At 38.6% G+C, this 20,096-nt stretch overlaps 1 protein-coding gene across 1 annotated transcript in view; it reads left to right on the forward strand.

Annotated features, from left to right (window-relative positions):
- Positions 1 to 20,096, forward strand: part of Synpo2 (synaptopodin 2) — a 177,696-nt gene that overhangs the window by 112,915 nt on the left and 44,685 nt on the right. The window contains exon 2 of the mRNA XM_003476796.4: positions 15,980 to 16,131. Within this exon, the coding sequence (XP_003476844.1) occupies positions 15,980 to 16,131 (152 nt within the window). The remainder of the gene's footprint in view (positions 1 to 15,979; positions 16,132 to 20,096) is intronic.

Genomic DNA, 20,096 nt, shown 5'->3' on the forward strand with positions numbered 1-20,096 from the left:
CAGCTCCACAAAAAGGAACTAAATCCACACTGCACTCACCAGCCGCACCAGTGTCACGCTCCCCCAGTCCCGGGACTTCCTGTTTCCAGCTTAGCTCTTAGTGTCACTCCACACACATTCCAATCACACTCTTTCCTGCTATAAAATGGATTTCAATTTCTTTCCCTGCCACTTACGTTGGAGGACAGATAACATCTGACTTACATGCCAACGTGATCATCTCCTCCTTTGCTTTGTGGATTTCACATCAAGAAATGTTAACATTTTCACATATTACACATGTGTTAATATGTATAGCTTTCTGCTAATGCAGGAAACGGTAAGAGTGCATCATGGATGCAGCTCGTGAAAATTTTGTGAGACACAATATTTTTCCTGAGGGTGGAGGAGGGGAATCCCGACAAAATGAAACCCAACTGGGAGTCTAAATCGGCAGATGATGCAATGGCCTTCCATGCTGTGAGGCACTGCCCGAGAGCTCATCCTTATTCATCTCACAGATTCCTCCTGCAGCACCTTGCATGTCCGAGGTATATGACATGTGTCTGTTGCTGGGTTACCTCACTACTGATGGATTTGGGAGCCTCTCACTGCTGTCCTGGAGCTTGTCTGTGGTTGCCAAGGCATGCCACACATATAACCAGTCTTTAATGTGGAGGTCCAGTGCCAAGTTCTTCTTGGGGCTCCCTGAGAGGCCAAGCCTACAGCAGCAGCAGCTGCCGGGGGGATTCAGTGGTTGGAGAATGAACTAATGTCATAACGAGTGAAATGAGCGGTGGACACTTGGCAGACCCATGGTTCACATTGCAGGGGCTTCTTATTTCTCTTTAATGAAAACTTCGGGTCAGATTAGTTAGTTACCAAGAGGATGAGACATTATGTGAAAGGTGGCTGCCAGCCTGTGCTTTTGAAAGGGGCTGGGTGACTTCATTCAAATCCAGATTGTTTTGTAGCAAGAAGACCCAACATCAACTTCAATTTTGTTTTGTAAAAAGTTTTTAAAGCTATGAAATCTTTTCTCAAGAAATTAATGTTTTTCCCATTCAAAGCATAATTTATATAGGCTGCTGTTTAGTTTGCTTGAGTCAAATCAAATGTTTTTATACTGAAATTTAACTCGTTCAAAACTTTAATTCATTTACACACTGTTTGATTGTTCTTCTTCCTTCAGCTAGCTCAAGATGCCATATTATTTACAAATAGTATAATTAATGTGAAATTTATTTTTCCTATAAAACAATCACATGTTCTGTTTTAAACTTACGTAGTAATAAACTAGAAATTAAAATTTCATATTTAGTTTCAATGAAACTCAAGAGTAAACAGAAACCCCTTATTTTTAGCATGATAAACCTTGTGATCAGGTAGAAAGGTAGTAAAAATTATAATTAGGGTAGGTTAGAACTTGCGTTATGTTTATGTTAGACTGTAATGGTGAGCAGAAACACCAAAATGACACCTAGAATTTGAAGGCAGATTTATTTTATGTTGATGGGCACTGATCAGCATCATTCCCAAAATATCAGGCCTGATCCCTGGTGATAAGCAGGTGAGAAGTACAGAGGCAGAATGGCTCGTCAATCAAGGACTGGTTTATACAGTGTGCATCACAGTGACCAGCCGTGTCTGAGACAGAAGCAACCGGGCCTGGAACAAGAACAATAGTTAGTGCCTGGGCAGCTAAGAAACTAAAGTACACTGCTGGCTGGGTGGGAGTGGTGGTTCTGTTGCAAGACTTCTAGCACATATATTACCAAATGGTACATGGGGCTTTTTGTATGGCTGGAAGCTGTAGGAAATATTTTTGGGGTGCTAGGTCTTTGCATACATGATCTGTATAGGGATGCAATTTGGGCTATAGCTTTTCACATGGGTGGTTGGTCTTTACCAGCACACTGCTCACATTGTTCATGACTTCTAACCCAGAGACTCTTGGCTTTGGAGCATATTTGTTTTCAGAACAATAAATGGCATTTAGTTAAAATAAAAAGCCATGCCAAAAACCCATAAAATAATGAATGTGGGCCTATCTTGTAGTCTCCTCCAAAAAAAGACCTATTTGACTCTCAGCAAAGTTAGTAACTTTTCTTGGAGTAAAGTTACTTAGCTGCTCAGTTATGACCTTCCTATTTAATACACACGCACACACACACACACACACACACACACACACACACACACATTCACAATATATGGAGTTGGCCCCCAATAGATTTCCCTAAAGTACATTATGGAAAAATAACATACATTGTGCCAAATAATAGACTCAAAATCACAGGGGAAAGCTTCTTAAAAATTCAGGTGCACAGGTTCTGGATTTTGAGATTTTTGATTCCATAGAAGGCAGCAAAATAAAACCCGGTATCTGCAGCCCTTCTCCTCCAGGAGAGTCTGATATTCACCAAGCATAAATGACTCTCCTAGACGGTCACCAGTTGTGTGTGTGTGTGTGTGACTTTTTGATACAGCACAGCCTCAAACCCTAATGTGTATAGGAATCACCTGTTCAAGGGCAGAGGTTGAGTCCGCATTTCTAACAAGCTTCCAGGTGAGCTGATCTGTGAACCTCACTTGGAGTAGCAGAGATGTAGTTTTTTCCTAATCCTTTGCAAGGTTACTACCTGTTAGTTCACCTACAAAATAAATATTCTTGGTATCTGTGAGATGCTGCAGTGTTAGTGGGTGGTACCATGTGTTGCAAACAGACAGTTCATCCAACACTGATCAAGCGTCCTCTGTGCGCTGGACCAAGAGTCTCTGCCCCTCTGATCTCCCCGGGCCCTTCTCCTGAGGCCCACATTTATTTGTCCTCTGAGACACATCAACACCTTCAGAAGCCTTGCCTTCTATGACCTTTAATCCTGATTTGTCTATTTCATTGGATTGAGAAGCAGCTAGCAGACCAGACACTCGTGGGTGTGTCTGGGTTCATAGAGACATGACTGGGCACCACAGTGGATGGTCTCCAGCCACTGCCTCTGGCTCTGCTCCCTGCTCTGTTCCTCTGGCCTACCAGCTGAGTAACTTTGCTCTGCCATGCCCTCCACCGTGGAGTTTCTGCCTTGAAGCAGGCGAACCAAAGACTAAATTCCCTGAACTGTGAGCCAAATAGAAGTTCTCGTCAGCTGAACTGTGAAGGTTGGGTATTGAGACCCAGCAATGGGAAGGCTAATCCACCTGCTATGCATTCCCACTGCCCCCTCTGCTTATCTTAGCTGCAGAAGCTATTCCCAGTATTGTCACAATTACACAAAAGTATTGAGTCACAATTACTTTTTTTTTTTTATCAATCTAAGCATGTAAGACTCAGCCTGGGAATCTAACTCAGCAGTGGAGCACTCACCTAAAGTGCACAGAGAGATAGGTTCAATCCCCAGCTCCAAGGTAAAAATAGCTAACACTCTTGAGGGCTTTATTTAAGATTCTATTTCAGAATCCACAAAAAAAGACAGTCAGTTCAATCACTATAATTGCTTAACTAATCAAATGAAGCAATGTCTCAAGCTCCACCTGCATTTGCTTACATGAATTTCACATAGCCCTGTGGCTGGATGGAGAGAGCAGCAGAGGCTTCTTGCCTGCTTCTGCAGGGCTCTCCTGGCTGGCCTCTGGCCCAGGATCTTTTAGGAGAGTCAGTGGTACTCATGCAGGCTCTTCTCAACCAGCAATCAACAGGAGAACTATTAGTAACAGCGGGTAGCATGACTCTTCCTAACATGCACCAACAGAAAACACTTATGTGGAAAAAGAGGAGGCTTGGCATGAAGTTGGTGTCCCTTCTTGAAGTATGGAATTTGGAAATCTTTCCCAAGGCCCAGGTCAGCTCGTTGGACCTGCCAATCAAGTGGAACAAACTGTGGCAGTACCTGGCCTTGTGCCTGCGCTCCAGCCACACTCTGCTTTTGCATGTGTTGTCTCCATAAATTACAATTAAGCCTATGCGCAGTGAGAGTTTTTAAGTTTTACTGGTTGCCTTGTGACTTTACTTCTCATGGGGCCAGAAGAATGATGGTGACAAACAGTGATTGGCAGGAGCAGCTGCAGAGTAGCTTATTAAATCGTAGTACCACTATTGCCTTTGCTGGGGAAAACTTGGTTATCTCTGATGTGCAGCATTTGGTAGAACTTTTCCATGAACACATAGGGAATTCCTTGCTTATCGCATGATACTTTCATAATCGTGCCATAACTAAGAAAGACTATGAAGAAGAACAAATAGAACAAATGACGAAGAACAAATAGGCTTGGGAGTGCCTATGAGTCCCTGGACTGAGGAAAGCTGACACAGACTTATAGGTAGAATTTTAATTTCCTCATATTCGGCACGTGTATTTGTTGCAGAGCTACTCTATGAGACACACTGCGCATTATAGGAGGCAGAGATTTTTATACTGATCTGTCAGCTTCAAGGAATGTCAACCAGCTGAATGGAGGCTGTTTCCAAAGCAGCCTTGATTCCCATGCAGCTCAGTGAAGATTTTCTTCTTCCCTTTCTTCTGCCTCTCCAGAACTGGTCTGGAATTATTCACCTCTCCATTCCCCCAGATCTCCAGTCATCTTTTTTTTTGGTACCGGAGATTGAACTCATGATTATGGTGCTAAGCTAAATCCCGACCCACCAGTCTTTAGACAGAATTTGTGGTTGGTTTTAGAAATACCTACCCAGAACACAGTTCTTAAAAAACAATTGGCTGTCATTACCTTGATAAAAATGCCTTCATGAACAGTGAATATTTGAATTTTACTAAATTACAGGTGCACATCTTTTAATATTTCTGCAACAAAGTGAAAAGAACATGTGAAGCATTTTGGCTGAATAGTGAGTGATATTCAATGTTTATTTCAAGGAAGCACTTACTGGGTTGTTTCCATGAAACAGTAGTTTTACTTAGCTGAAAGAATGGCTGGCTGTCAAATTATGGTGATTCAGCAGACATTCAGGAAGTGAGCAAAGCAAGGAAAACAATTCACAGTATTTGAGCTTTCAAAGGAAAAATTAGACACACTTGTCTACTACTGTGAATTTGATAACTTCTCAAACTTAAAAACTATTCTGAGGAGATCATAGATTATATTAGTGGGGGTGAGTGTTTGATATTTATATAATGAAACATGACAATAGTTGGAAGGTTTGTATAGTAGAGTGAATCGATATTTTCCAAATGATCAACATGCCACATAACAAAACTCCTTCTACAACTATATATTTATCTGAGGTTTGGTTTTCTTCAACCCTTCAGTCAATGCATCACAGCAGCTGAGTGCAGAGGCACACAGGAGAATCTGTCCATCTTCTGTTAAGCTCAGATACTGAAGAGATTAACAGAAATAAAAAATAATGTCACCATCCTCACTAAACGTTCTGTTTTAGAAAATGTAGTTTTTATACAAACACATTACTTATGCCAGTATGCACTGGGTTGGTATTAATCTGCATTGTTAATGAAAACTATTTAATAGTAAACAAAAATTTAAAATTTCTAATTTTTTCAGCCAGATATGGTAGTGCATGCCCATGATCTCAGAAGTCTGAGACTCTGAGGCAGGAGGATTGGGAATTTAATCTTAGCTTGGGCAACTGAATTAACCTAGAGAGGCACTGGCTCAAATAAAAAAAATAAAACAGGGATGGGGATGTAGCTTAGTGCTAAGGCCCTGGCTTCCATCCCTAGGGCCACAAAAATAAAATTTTTCATTTGTGATTTCTCATATAGTAAATACCCATATATAGGATATAAACATTTTTTTGAAATCCTTAATCATTTTAAGAATGCCAGTGGCTGCTAAAACCAAAATGTTTGAGAACTGCTTTTGATCACACTCTTAAACATTGATGCTGTCCTCAATGAAAGTCCAGCTTTTAAAGCTTCAGAAGTTATCATTTAATCAGTACCCCCCGAAAGAGCACAGGCTTTCCAATCTCATTTCCTTTCTCTGGCCTCACACAAGACACTTTGCCACTTTTTGCTTCCCAGAATATCTTATGGCCAGAGTGGCAATAATTATCCCAACTACGCAAGACAGTACGGACCTTATCCCCGCCCCTGCTCTCCACCACCTGCACATCGTTAGTGCAATCAGCCAAACTTCCTTGGAATAAACCTGTGCAAATAGTTTAGTTTCATACTGCTGACTTAAATTAAAATTAAATTAAATTAAAATTAAATTTATGCAATTCTTTCCCAAATGGAAGTGCCATAATTTTCTTGTCTGTGTGTGGGAAGTATAGTCTTACGGGCCTAGACTTAGGAATCCAGAGGGAGCGCCTTCATCTTCTGGATGAGGAAAATGATTCCTTGAGAACTTATTCTTTGTTCAACATCACGTGAAATATGACAGAATCAGGATAAGATTTCCAGTTTACTAATAATGACAAGTCCTAAGCAAAATAATAGAACTTACACATTTAATATTAAAAGTTTCTACTCTTGCAAGGCATCATGGTGCACATCTGTGATCCCAGCACTTGGAGGCAAGGCAGGAGCATTGCTGGGAGTTCAAGGCCAACCAGTCTAATCACATAGCATGACCCTGTCTCCAAAAAATCAATCACTCACTCAGTTAATATCTCTACTCTTGTCACTTGGAAAAAAAATTGCATATTGTACCTATATTTTTATTTATAAAAAGTGGAAAAATTATTTTGCCTAGTTCAGTCAAAAACAGGAAAATCACAGACGTCCAGAGTTACAGAAAAATCAGGCATTTTGGCAGATACTCTTTTTAGATACCATATTCAGAGTCTAATTTATTTCGGTAAAATTACCAGTGAAAGCAAAGTTTTCTAACCTATTCCCTATTTTTATGAAAGTGCAATGCCTCAGATCCCGTTATATCTTTCAATATCAAAGCTTCCATTTTGGCTACTTTCTAAAAGGTATCGCATGCTTTTCTTCATCTAATCAGTCTGCTAAAAGTGATTTACACATTTTAAATGACGTGAGAAAGCCATTACCAGTGCCCACTATTCGCATAAGTGCAGCAGATATTAAATCCTGCTGAGCATGTGTGAGTCTTCCCATCTTCATGAGATGATGCAGAGTTGAGACTTTTGTTGCTGTTGCTTGTCATTAAGCTTTTGAGTTAAAATTTGGCTTTTAGGCCCTGCCCCTGGAATTGGTATTAACTGTAGCATCTTTCTATATTCAGGATGCATGTTTGTCTCCCTGTTTCTGATTTGCTATAGACCAAGTACCAAAAGATATTAAGATAGTACAAAATTGACTAAACAGACTGAGGAAAGGACCCAAAAGCTTTTACCCATATTAATACACAGATGTTTTAGTGAACATTATTTTTACTGTATTTTAAGCATTTCCAACACAAAAGCTTATTATATATACTTACAGATAATTAAATTTTTATTGGCATAATTTATTTAATGCAGCAGTAAAGTTGAACCCAGAACCTTCACAATGTTCTATAACCCCAGCCTCCAATCCTATAAAACTTTTTTTTTTAAATTACTTTAGGGTTTTGCTAAATTGTTAAGTTGTCTATGCTGGGCTTGAAATTGTGTTTCTCCTGCCTCAACCTCCCAAATGTGTTGAGATTACCGGTATATGCTTCCATGCCTGGCTAGCATAATGATTGCTCAGCTATAATTTATATGCCCAATTAACAAATATAAATTTAGATTTGGGAAACTCAGTGAGTTCTACTTCTGCTCCCTTCTTACTGACTCTGATTAAACAGACTACTTATTCGTGATCTTTTAAATTTGACATGTGCTTCTTTATGAATGCCTTAAAAAGTGTTTTTCCTATTCAGTGTAAATGTTGTGAAAAGAATCTGCCTACAGTTCAGAAAGCTTTGTGTATTTTTTCATATTTTAATTCAACAAAAACAAGAAACAGGGTTGCATCCTAGTGGGTTGTGGTCCGGTAATGTTTTTCTGAAAGGATGTTTACATTCTCAGGAAAGAGGGAAAAGCAGAGAATAACATTGCATATTAGTACTTGTTAGTTTTCTATCGTCATGAATTTGAGCTGCTTTATAACAGCTCAAAGCTGTTGCACTGCAGTATAATTCTGCTTGTAGAATCACACTGGTATGCACATACTTAAGTATGCAGCCCCATGAATTATGGCCTTCATTCCTGTCAAGAGCAATTATTACCCCAGGAACTTTTCCAAAGTTGCTACCAGCAATGTTTTTTACTTTTATGGTGACTTAGTCCCTCAGGGTAAAGACAATCAACCAAAAGGAAAAGTTGTTTTGTCCAGTAGCTGGATGTGTATTAGTGACCTGAATGAGAAAGTTCATGATCTTCCAACTAAAACCCAGCATGAGAACAGGCTTTTGAGCTTGAACTGGGGTACGGAATATAGAATAACCAAAAAGCCATAATTTCCTCTTGCTTTAAGATTTATTTCCATTTTTTTAGGCCAATGACTCCTTATTCAATCTTTTATATATGTATCAATCAATGCTTTACTGCAGAAAAGCCTTGCTTCCTTTTAGAGACCATCTGCTGTCTTTCTTTCTTTCTTTGGTACTGGAAATAGAACTCAGGAGCTCACTGAGACCATCTACTTTGCTTTTAGAACATCTCGTGCATGTTGAAAATCATCTCACTTTCTTCCTTATAAGTTCATTACAAAGCTTTTATTTCTCAAATTGATTTCCTAGTGTGCAGCTCCGTAATGGCTTTCTGAAACTTCATTGCCCTGTAGTTTTATTCTGCCTTTTTTCTTTTATTCTTGGCAAATGACCTCACGTAATTATCTAATATAAATTCCTGTATTGTTTCTCCTATTTGTCTTGAAATATCTGCATCCTCATCCTCTCCTCCTCCCTTGCGTTTTCTGTGTTTGAAAATAGTTGCCCCTCCTCTTCTACCCTTAATTCTAACATTCTGGATCAGTCCGGGATTCCTTTGGAGAAATAAGAAATCTCTGTATTTATTTAATTCGGAAAGAAATATAATCAGTGCTTATGGAATCTGTCAAAAGATCTGAAAGGGCAGAGTTTAGGAATAGCCACCAGGAGTGATCTCAAACAGCAAGGAGGAACTGGCTGCCCAAAGGATTGGCAACATCCACCAGGGTCAGGAAGCTTGAGAGCCAGGGAGCCCCTGGGCCACGGCTGGGTTCAGTGTTATATCTGTCAGTCACGATCTGGCATTAAGAAGCTGCCAGTACAAGTGTTGAATCCAGAGTAAAATCATCGACCAGATCTGCACCACCACAGTGGACACCTCACAGTCTCATGTGTCTGTCTGCTTATCACAGCTGCAAACGCCAGTTTCTAAGAGGTGCACCTGCTGTGCGAGCTCTCTATCTTTTCCGGGGTCCCCAGCTGAGGGAACCAGGAGGTGTTATTTTGTCTACTTAGCCTCTGCAGCACACACAGCATGCTAGGAGTTTGATGCAGAAGGTGAGCAAACCAGTGAGTGATTTTGCCTTTCTTCTCCACTGTTAGCTGGTTTACGAAATTATTTGTTTAATCTCTTATTTATTTCTCATTTTTATTTACCCCATAGTAGACATTTTTAACTTTTTTTTCATTTCACTGTTTAAATTTTTTCATTATTCAGGATGCTCTTTGCTTCCTGCAATAAAAATTTTATTGGGTTATTATTATTTTATTCCATTACATTCTGGTATTTGGTTTCTCCTTTTTTTTTTTTTTTTTTTTTTTTTTTTTTTTTTGCCTTCTTGTGCAGAAAATGATGCACAGAAATGGTGCAGAAACATTTTCTATAATTTTTCACAAATATTGTACCACTATTATTGTAGTCAGGAGAACAATTAGAATCAGGACACAGAATTTATAATATTATTTTGTAATGGTCATCCAGAATTAAACATAAAAGTGCAGGAAATCTTTTCACAACATTAAAGACTCAATATTCAGCCAAGTGCCTGGATCCCACAACAATGTCCTGCATGAGTCCAGCTGAAGACATAGAACCCATGACAATGCCTCCCACAAGTCCAATTGGAGGTTCAACCCATGACAAAGACTCAGGCCAGTCTGCTGTATGGATCTACTGGGAAGGCCCAAAGGTCAGCAGTGAAAGCTAGAAAGTCTGTGCCAGCGGGATGAAGGAGCTGTTCACATAGGTTGAGGGTTCTACACTGGAGCTGAGAAGTCACACTCAAAATGAAGGCCAGGGAAGCCCTGAAAAGTACTGAAGCCATCCTCCTCAGTGACAAGGAGGTCCCGAGCTCCTCCAACAATGAGAACAGTCGAGTACATGCCAGGAAGCCAGCATGACAGTTTTCTCCTGGAGATCAAACAGCACACATCTTCCCCCGCAGAGCCAGGAAGCGATGCTTAGTGTAAGGACCAGAGCTCCCCCAAAGTGAACCATAGCCACTCTCACCAGCAATGTCCCAAACTCCTCCAATGATAATGGCTAAATCAGTATTGGGGAAGATAGCCATGACAAGCTCCTCCAGGAGAACCAATGGCTCAAAAGAGCAACACTTAGGAACACTCGCTTTTCTTCTCTACATCTCTATTTATGCTGGCAGCTTTCCTTGGGTGGGCCATCTACACTCAGCACCATGCTGATTTAGTTCAGCTGGTGTTAAGTTGACCATCAGTTTTTAATCCATAACAACTATCAAGATGAATTCCCAGCAAGTTGTGAACTCATCCTAGATACTATGAAACTGCTTCACCAAGGCCTGAGGTTGGAGTTCTGGCTCTGGGTAACAAGGCCTTTCAAAGAAGATTTACTTATTCCTAAAACCTTAGCCACCATCACCATTTCTGCTGGGTTTCCCAGTTGCTCTTCTGACCAATTTTCTAATGTCAGTTGAAGAATACAAATCTACTTACAGTTTGGGCTAAGAGCAGGTGGATGAGGGAATACTCATGCGATCTTGTCTCACAGGCCCAAGAAAGTTCTGCCAAATGTCTGAACTAGGAAATTGAGAAAGAACTGCAGCTTTAGAAAGAGCTGCTGGGTCATAGACTACAACTCTCATCCAAAACTTTAATTGCTGTCTACAATCATCTCTTATATCATCTTAGCTAACAGCATGTTCCTGAGACTTTATTGTGTGGATTGAGAAGAGTCCCACATGTGATAGGACAGATTTACACTAAGCTTTTTATTCTTTCTCATACATTTTAGTAAGGTGGTGAAATTTATGGAAGAGATTATCTTGGTCCTAACCATGTATGTTGATGTTTTCCAAGAGATGAAGTTCCTGAGATAAACTTTAGTTCAACTGCCAACAGACACATGTGTCTGTTATATGACATATACAGCAGAAATTAGGTTAAGTTCAAAACTTTTTAAGAAGTCAATTCTGATGCTTGGTTTCAGCCAGTTCTTTTCATTTTGTCAAGGAATTAATAAAATATATATAGAATAGCTGGAATTCTTCTCAATTTACTCTATGACACACAAATAATGTTAAATTTCTCAGAGAAGTCTTAGCTCTCCATTTTGATGGGATTGCAGTAAAATAAATCTTTCCTAGCATAGATCCAAGACAGTGATAAGCAATGACATATAGTGTCTGGTAAATATTTGCAATATGTGTGTCTTAGTTATGTAATCTAATTAACTAGAGAGCCACCCAAAGGGAGTCCAGTATTTTATGGATAGCATCACTTGTGGTCTATTGCCCTACACATGGAATGGCATCACCACAGGAATGCTTTGTCATGTCATAGATTCTAAAAGATAGTCATTCTTAATTTTTAATTTGAAACATATTGACTCATTTCTGATTTTTAAAGAATAGTTTGTATGTAATGCTAAAACAATATCAGAGAAAGAAAGAAAATGAAGCAACCAGGCAAATGCTTATCACTTCTGCCTAGTCCTTTCTATTTCCTCCCAGACTTTACCTGTACCTCTACCAGGTGTGATGATCCTCTTTCCTCCTTCCCTTTTCTCACTCTAGAGTTTGTGATTTTAGGGAAGGTACCCAGTTGTTTGATTCTTAGTTGTCTTACAAAGAAGACAAATGTGATGGCAGACCCCATGAACATTACAAGGTTTTGTAGGAATAAGTGATACAGCAAATAAAAAGCTTACCATAGTAACTACTCATTAAACACAAATTGCTAATATTTAATTATTTATGTTTGTACCAAAAGGCATAAAACAAGATCTTTTTTTATTTGTTCAGTTATGAAGTGTGTAATTGAGGAAATGAAAGATAAAATATTACTTGGTGAGATAAAATATCTTGATGAGATAATGCCAAACACTTGATTAAAACTGAAAATGGCAGGGCTGGGTGATCCGGCCTGCGGACCAATCCAAGGGTCTCACCTGGAGAGGGATCAGGGATGGGGGCAGGGCAAGAGAAAAGAGAGATGGAGACAGGATGCGATTCCAATCAAGTCTCGTTTATTTTTAAAATGGCTACAACTTATATAGGGTGGGGGGCGGGCCAAGGGCAGGAAGAGGGCACAGAGTGTTATCTGATAGGTCATCATCACATCCGGATATATGACGTAAGCAGGAGAGGATTATGGGTAATGTAGGCAGACATGAGGATCATGGGAAATGTAGGCTGACACACAAAATGCCCTCAGGCAGGAGGGGCAGGGCAGCAGCAGCTATTCAAAGCTGCTCCCTACAGCTGGGGATGTGGATCAATTGTAGATGTCCTAAATTCAGCCTCCGACACCCTACACACACACACACACACACACACACACACACACACATACACACACACACACACACCTAGAAAATAAATGTAGAATGTTTCAAACATCTTACAAACCAGTACCAACATATTTTACAGCCTTTATTTTCCCTTGGCATGTTTGTGGTATATCTGTGTGTCTGTGGATGTGTGTATACTTGTGAATGTGTGTGTGTATGTGCATGTAAGAAATCAATACATTGTATTCACTAGTCCCTTCTGAGCAACTCTCTGAGCTTCCATAAACATCATGGAACTCTGCATGCATCCTTTCCAATGCTTATTCCTCATCCAGACAGAAAAAAAAAATGCTACATTTTTAGAAAACTACAGCACTTGGGAGGCTGAGGCATAAATATAGGAATTTGACATCAGTTTGGGAACACGTAAGTATTACCTGCCTAAGAAAGGGAAGGTTAAGGGAGGGGAGAAAGAAAGAGAAAGAAAAGGAAGAATGGAGAAAGGGAAGTAGAGAAGGAAGGAAAGACCAGTACATTGCTGCACAATTATTTGTCATAATGTACCTATGAACAGAGCTGTATTGGTGAAACTGGTCTTTGCAAGGTATAAGTTTTGGCATAAGAGATCCTATTATGACATCTTCATTTGAGTTAGTCGTTCTATAGAAAGTGAAAAAGGATCAGTTCTTCAGAAATGGCAAGGAAAGTGTCACCAACTTAATAGGGCTCTTGAGAGAATATTTCCTGTTGTTCAGACAACAGAAAAAGGTTAGCGGAACACCATCACACAGTGGATGCTGAGTGTGGCCCTCACAATGCTCCATCTCTGCAATGCGCTGGCTTATTCAGATGCCATTAAAAGCTCCTCTTGACAAGCATGATGATGAACTGCACGTTTCCATAACACAGCACATATTCAGGTGATGGACATCTCTGTTAAACTGAGGATGTATTTATTTTCCAGCAATCAATTTTTCATTCTGCTTTGCAAACTATGAAGTTACTTAAAGCTCAAGCAGCTTATTGATGACAAAAGAAACTCCACCTAAGATTGGGCCATGGTGGGCAGGCAGAATATAGGGCACATATTTTTATGAACATAAAACTTCTGTGGTTCTCTAAACAATGAATTTTTTGTTTGGCTTTTAGGACATTTGATTCCATAAAATGAAGGGCCCCATCAAATGAAGGATTTTATGCGTCAAAAATATACTTTGATATTCATCTAATTTTATTTGATAAATTTCAATGGATGAAATATGAACAATAAGTATAATCCTAACTTGGTGGTTGGATGTAATTTTTTCCTTAGTTTATTAATGATTATTGTGTGGATCTTTAAATATCTCATGTAAAACAAATAAATATATGTGCCACTTCGACTAATAATTTCAAAATCAGGAGAATATTCTTTCCTATTGCTTCCTTATGGCCTGGGGAATAAATTGTTATATTCTTTCCGCAAATATAATGATGTTGACTTATTTAAAAAAGGAAGACTTTAAATAAATTATAATTTCTGACAATAAAATGTTGGGCTCTGCAAAAACAAAACTAACTGAATCAGCTCAAATAGCATCATTGCCTCTGTTCCTAAAAGTATTCTTTCGTTTTTAGGAGTATCATTTAAAATGTAAATGTACTTGGAGATGTAAACTTCAAACTTTTATCAGTTAGCATATTAATTTCAGTTATACCTTAACAGGAATAACTGGATAGCAGTCAGAGATAAATTGAAATGTGTTTCTTATCCAATTAGACCTGAAGTTGCCTATGAAAACATTTTTCAAGAAATTCTGCTTGCCAAAATTTGAAGTCTTTGGAATCAGAAGCTTAATATTAATAGTCACAGAGAGATTGCCCTTTGTAGAAAATACCTCGCATAGCATCTTAAAGTGCTCTCAAATTTGAGGTTGTACAATCATAATGCATAGTTTATCAGAAGCTATGTATGAAGCTGCTGTTATAAAATGAAATCTAAGCACATTGGTATCCTAGCAAGAAGAAGGTGGCAAACTCAAGAAAGATAATGAAATACAAGGAGCAAAACCAGATTTAAAGGAACCAAGAAATGATAATGAAGTGCCCAGAACCCCAGACAATAAGAGCATAAAGTTCTTATTACCCTTAGGTCTGAAAATGCAGGGAAATAAGTGTTTGTTAATGAACACAACGAATGTTACAGCAGCTGGGGGAGGGACAGTCTTTAGACCAAGGAGCAGGACCATCACCAGACCATGACCCAGAATAGCCTTTAAGGAGAACCATCCTAATCTCTCCTTCCCCCTTACACTTTGATAATTTATTGGTGCTTCTGTTGACCTAACTCAGCTAGAAGCCAATGTGATCTCTAGAGGTCACTGACCCATGGGAGAGGGTCGGGAATAGGACCAGAAGGGAGACAAAGAATAACCAGCATATGGTCTCCCCATAACCACAGTTACACAGGATATGAGCTCCAGTTCCTCCTCACTGAGGAGTACTTAGTACTATGCCTTAATTGATTTTAATCAAGTCGTTCTCTTGTTGATGTCCTCCCTGGTATCATCTCCTCCTGATCCTGGGATGGTTCCCATCTCTCTCTCTCTCTCTCTCTCTCTCTCTCTCTCTCTCTCTCTCTCTCTCTCTCTCTCTCTCTCTCTCTCTCTCTCTCTCTCTCTCTCTCTCTCTCTCTCATATGCCCTGTCCTGTATCACCTCTCTTCAGTCACAGTTCTCCACCTTTCTTGGCCATGGGACAAGCTGTTATATTTTATGTTGATGGATCAGTCCCTTTATGAATGGGACAAAACTTTACAATGTGGGATAATTATTTTTGATGTATACTCAATTTAAATACCTAGTATCTTTTCCCATTCTTCTTTTATTATGGTTCTTTTGCATTGATTCAGTTGCCTTTTCTCCTGCTCGTTTATAGTGTTATAAATTAAATGTTGACATGGTACCATGTGATAGATTATATGTGTGTGGTCTATTTAGGAGGTGGTGAGAAGTGTGGAGATGGTCTTAAAAGATAACAAGCAAAAATAAAATTGGAGGCACAGGGAAGAAAAAGAAGGGGAAAGGGAAGGAAAAAGGATTAAGATGCATTTTGTACATGTACTGACTTCCCACAATGAATGTATTCATTATGTATCACAAACATCTACTACTAAAAAATTAATAAATTAATAAAAAAAGTTCACGAAGCAGTGGCCAGGCAGGCTTGGTTCTGAGATATTTGGAAAATGCAGAAAAGACCATGATCTGTTAAAGCATTAAAGAAATAAATTTGCTTACATCTTTTTTTAACTGGTTGGTTTTACAGTTTGGAAACTTCTGTCTTCCAGAGATGTTGGCATAATTTTTGCAAGTTATGTGGATGTAACTGTGCTTCCTATTTTATCCCACTCAGATTCGAAGCCAGAGCAAGGCCTCTGGGTCTGGACTGTGTGAGGGGGATGAGGTGGTATCTATCAACGGCAACCTGTGTGCAGACCTCACCTACTCAGAAGTCATCAAACTCATGGAGAGCATCACTGACTGTCTCCAGATGCTCATCAAAAGGTACAGCACATTTTCTGGTGTATAAATTGGTTTGGAAACTAAGTGGAAATGATTACAGCTCCTCTCTCTGTATATTATGTGATTTACTCGGAGCTGAGAGCTGTGGGATGCGGAGGTCAGGGCAGCGGAGCACAAATACTACAGCAGTGACTCTATTCGGGCTTTCTGGTTAAGTGAGAATTAACTTGAAAATCTGTGTTTTCAACTTGTTGAAAAGCTCAGGTATTTTAGACTACTTCCTTAGAACACTCTGTATATTGAGCATAATTTAATCCTTCTTTCCAAAGTCAGGACTCCCTAATGGATCAGGATTCCTCAGTTATAATTCCCAGATTCATAGATGGATTTAAAATGTTTAAATGTTAAACCATTGAGCTGTACAATATTTTTGCATAGAAAGGAAATAGTCAGGAGAAGGAAAACAAAAGCAAACAAAAAACTTGAAAGCAAATTTCTACTTACCAGGACCTCTAGTGAAGCCACTATTTGAACGTGGACAAAAGCTTATGTGTAGAATAAAGATTTGAGTCTATCAAAGCAAACAATTTGTGTATTCCATCTTGCTAAACACCACCATCATTTAAAAAATGGAGAAAAAACTTTGAAAGATTAAACAAAACAACACTGAGGGCAATCACATATACACAATAGCCTCAACATTGTTACAGTACAAATCGCAGTACAATCCGTATTGATTTTTAGGGTTTTGTTTGTTTGTTTGGTTGATACTGGGACTCAAACTTAGGACCTCACACTTGCCAGGCAGGTTCCATATTTATTTTTAACTCAAAGTCCTGCCTATTGTTTTATCCAGACAAGAATGTTCTGGTTTCCTGGAGTATGGCCTTCAGGAGAGATCAGAGAACATGTCTCACAGAGTCTTAAAACCCTCTAAATTTGGCCTTAACTTTGCAGAAATAGTATATGGATTGTTATCCCTCCTGTATTCATTCAGTATGATTCTATTTCTATTTAAAAATGAACTCACCATTGTCAGAATCATGATACCATAACATAGCCTTAGAGTCTCCCATCTAAATATGTGCTCACCCAGCTTCATGTTTAAGACCTTAGGATTCCACTTACTTACAAAGCTCTTACTTGCTTTCAAAAGGAACCTAACAGAAACATTACCAAGTTTAGTCCCAGTGTTTGCTATTATCATGCATAAATCTGTGACTTATTTGAAGACTTCCATTTTGTAAAAGTTCACTCAGGCCCAAAATGGGGAAATGATTTATTCTAATTTATTGTCCTTGTTTTTTTTTTTTAATTTTAAAGAGATTAAGACAAAACAGGATGTAACAAAGCAGATGAGAACAGAACAGTGTAAGCAACACAGTATTTCACCAGAAGACAACCTGTAATTAACAGTAACTACCATAATATCTCTTTATTTGAAATAACTGAGCATAACTTCATTTACAATAGTATCAGGCATAACAAAATAGTATAAAACCATTAAAGAGAATGAAAGTATTACAGGGCATTCAGAACCAAATAACAGAAAATGAACAATGGCTATTACATTATCTCATTTTCCATAGAAAATTTGTTTATACTATCACACATAATAATATCCAATAAGATACAACATGATAGAACAAATGGAAACAGAAGAGCAAAAGCATGGTAGGACTTCAGAGTAAGATGATATTAAATCAGCAATGGCTATTATAATGGCTTGTTTTCTTCAAAATAGCTGTTTCTAATTTGTTGTCCTTGTAATGGCTTTAACAATTTAATGATCGAGGCCTATTTATGTAGACCAGACTCATCTGGGACACCCAGGGAAAATTCATGGTAGTTTACAGCTGAGTCTTATGTACATATTTAACTTGAGAAGTAAGTGGGCTAGATTTTTTTTTACCTTAAATGACTAGAATCACAGTTATTATAATTTTCTTCTAAGTATGTTGACTTTTTAATGAAATAGTTAATTGATGAATGCAAGATAGAATTCCAAATTAAAATCAGGTCAAACATAATCAACAGCCACTACCACTCTAGCTATCTGAATATTGTTTCCACAAATGAAATATTCTCTCATAACACTGTCATTTTCACTGGAAGATAAGAGTTTGACTTGCCTGGATTGTCATCGAGAGACAGCTGGTTATACTAGCCTTAAAAATTCCTTTACATTGAGTCTTTGCTATTTTAAACTTTATTAAAATGACAATATATAAAAAGATAAATGATTGCATAATTATATGTATACACTGCAACTGAGTCACTGTAGAGACTGAAAAGAAGATGATCAAAGCTTTAATCTGTCTCCTCATGTGCTTTTATTACAAACAAGTTCTGTTTCAGGAGAAGTTTGTAAGCCAGACTCACTATAAGTCAGACAAAATGAGTCCTACACACCTCTGACACAAATATACAGTGTATGTTGCTTTGTGCTTCCTAGCATCCCCTCCACATCACCACACTTTTCCTCTTTCTTCTGGACACCCTGAGCTCTGACTGAGCACTGCACAGTAAACACAGCAGTGTGGCTGTGACAATGGCCCACAGACACGTGAGCTACTCCCGGGATTTGCTTACCGCTAGGAATGTCCCTAAAGCGAAGTCCCTTCGTATCTGTTAAAGTTCGCGGCTCTAATGTTCATGAGTTGGAGACTTGCCATATACATTTTACTCCAGCTACCAAGAAATGTTAACTTTATCTGGTCCGTCTGCCTGGGTTCCAGTTTGTAAGGCTGGAGAGAATTGAACCTGCCCTATCCTTAGCTTCATAATTGATTGTTAACATAACTCAAAGTGATTTAATCTACTTCCGTCCTAAGGCCTTCCTAGACTAAAACTCTGAACTTTTGATACCCTCAAACGCAGCTTGATAGAGTGAATTTTTCATTTCCTATCATTTCATCTTCCTATCGAGTTTGCTGTCATCATGGTAGTATAATTTTTTGAAAAATACTACAGTACACCAGGGAGCTTTTCAGATTATTTGCAGAGTGAAAGCTGAAGTGTGTTTATTACTGTTTTTTGTTTTGTTTTGCCAAATACAGTCCAAAGCAAAGTTAAGAGTATTTTGATGATTGATCTGAAATTGTACTGTCACAGAAATTCTAAGGTCAATTCCTTTGAGTGGAAAGAAACAACAGCTCCCCCCTTCTAGTGACAACCCCCTGCTGTAAGTGGGGTACATTTTGAAGGAACAGAAAAGAGGCAAAGATAGCTTCTGCTGCTATGTTTTTAAAAAATGCAAGTAATGAAGGCATCTCCCACAGCTGTTCTGTGAATGATGCTTCTCTTCTAAAAGCATTCAGGGTTTAGACTTTTAAAAAGAAATTCTTTAACTCCTGAACTGACACGGCCTTCTCCAAAACCAGAATCTGCAAAAAGCCTACGGAGAACGAGTAAGATCATACAAAGAACTGTGGCCAACAGCGCTGGGTTTCTTAGCTCAGAGATAAAGGAACAGTTTGACTTCAGAAATCCTAAAAGGCAAATGCTGCAAGAGACAAGTTCCAATAGAAAGGAAGACATCTCAGATTATAAATACTCTATGACTTAATGATTCATTCAGCATGGAAAGGATTTCTCTTTGCACAAGAGGACTGGGCCAGGGTCCACTTATTACCAAACACATGCTCACTGGAGCTTAAAAACAGCTTCTATTTCATCCCTTTCAAGAAAGTACAGCGTTTAAAAGGGTTGCTTGAAGTATCTGTAATTTAAGATTGATCTGAAGCTGCTGGATATGTTCATCTGACTCTATAATGGCTAGACTAAAATTCAGTAAGACATTGAAGTGCTTTGTCACATTAGAGCAAATATAGTTATTTCAGGATACACAAATAATTTCAGATAAAGGACACCCATGTAAGTACAACCCGTGATATTTTTTGTAAAGTTGAATAATTTAGGATGGATTTAAATTTCAAAGTCTTTTGTAAGCACCTTTGGTGTGCTTTAAACACAAGTTTATTTGGAAGCTCTTTACACAATCATAC

Source organism: Cavia porcellus, unplaced genomic scaffold (assembly GCF_034190915.1).
Source record: "Cavia porcellus strain 051 isolate PalLab524CR breed Dunkin Hartley unplaced genomic scaffold, mCavPor4.1 scaffold_14, whole genome shotgun sequence".
In the NCBI taxonomy this organism is placed as follows: domain Eukaryota; kingdom Metazoa; phylum Chordata; class Mammalia; order Rodentia; family Caviidae; genus Cavia; species Cavia porcellus.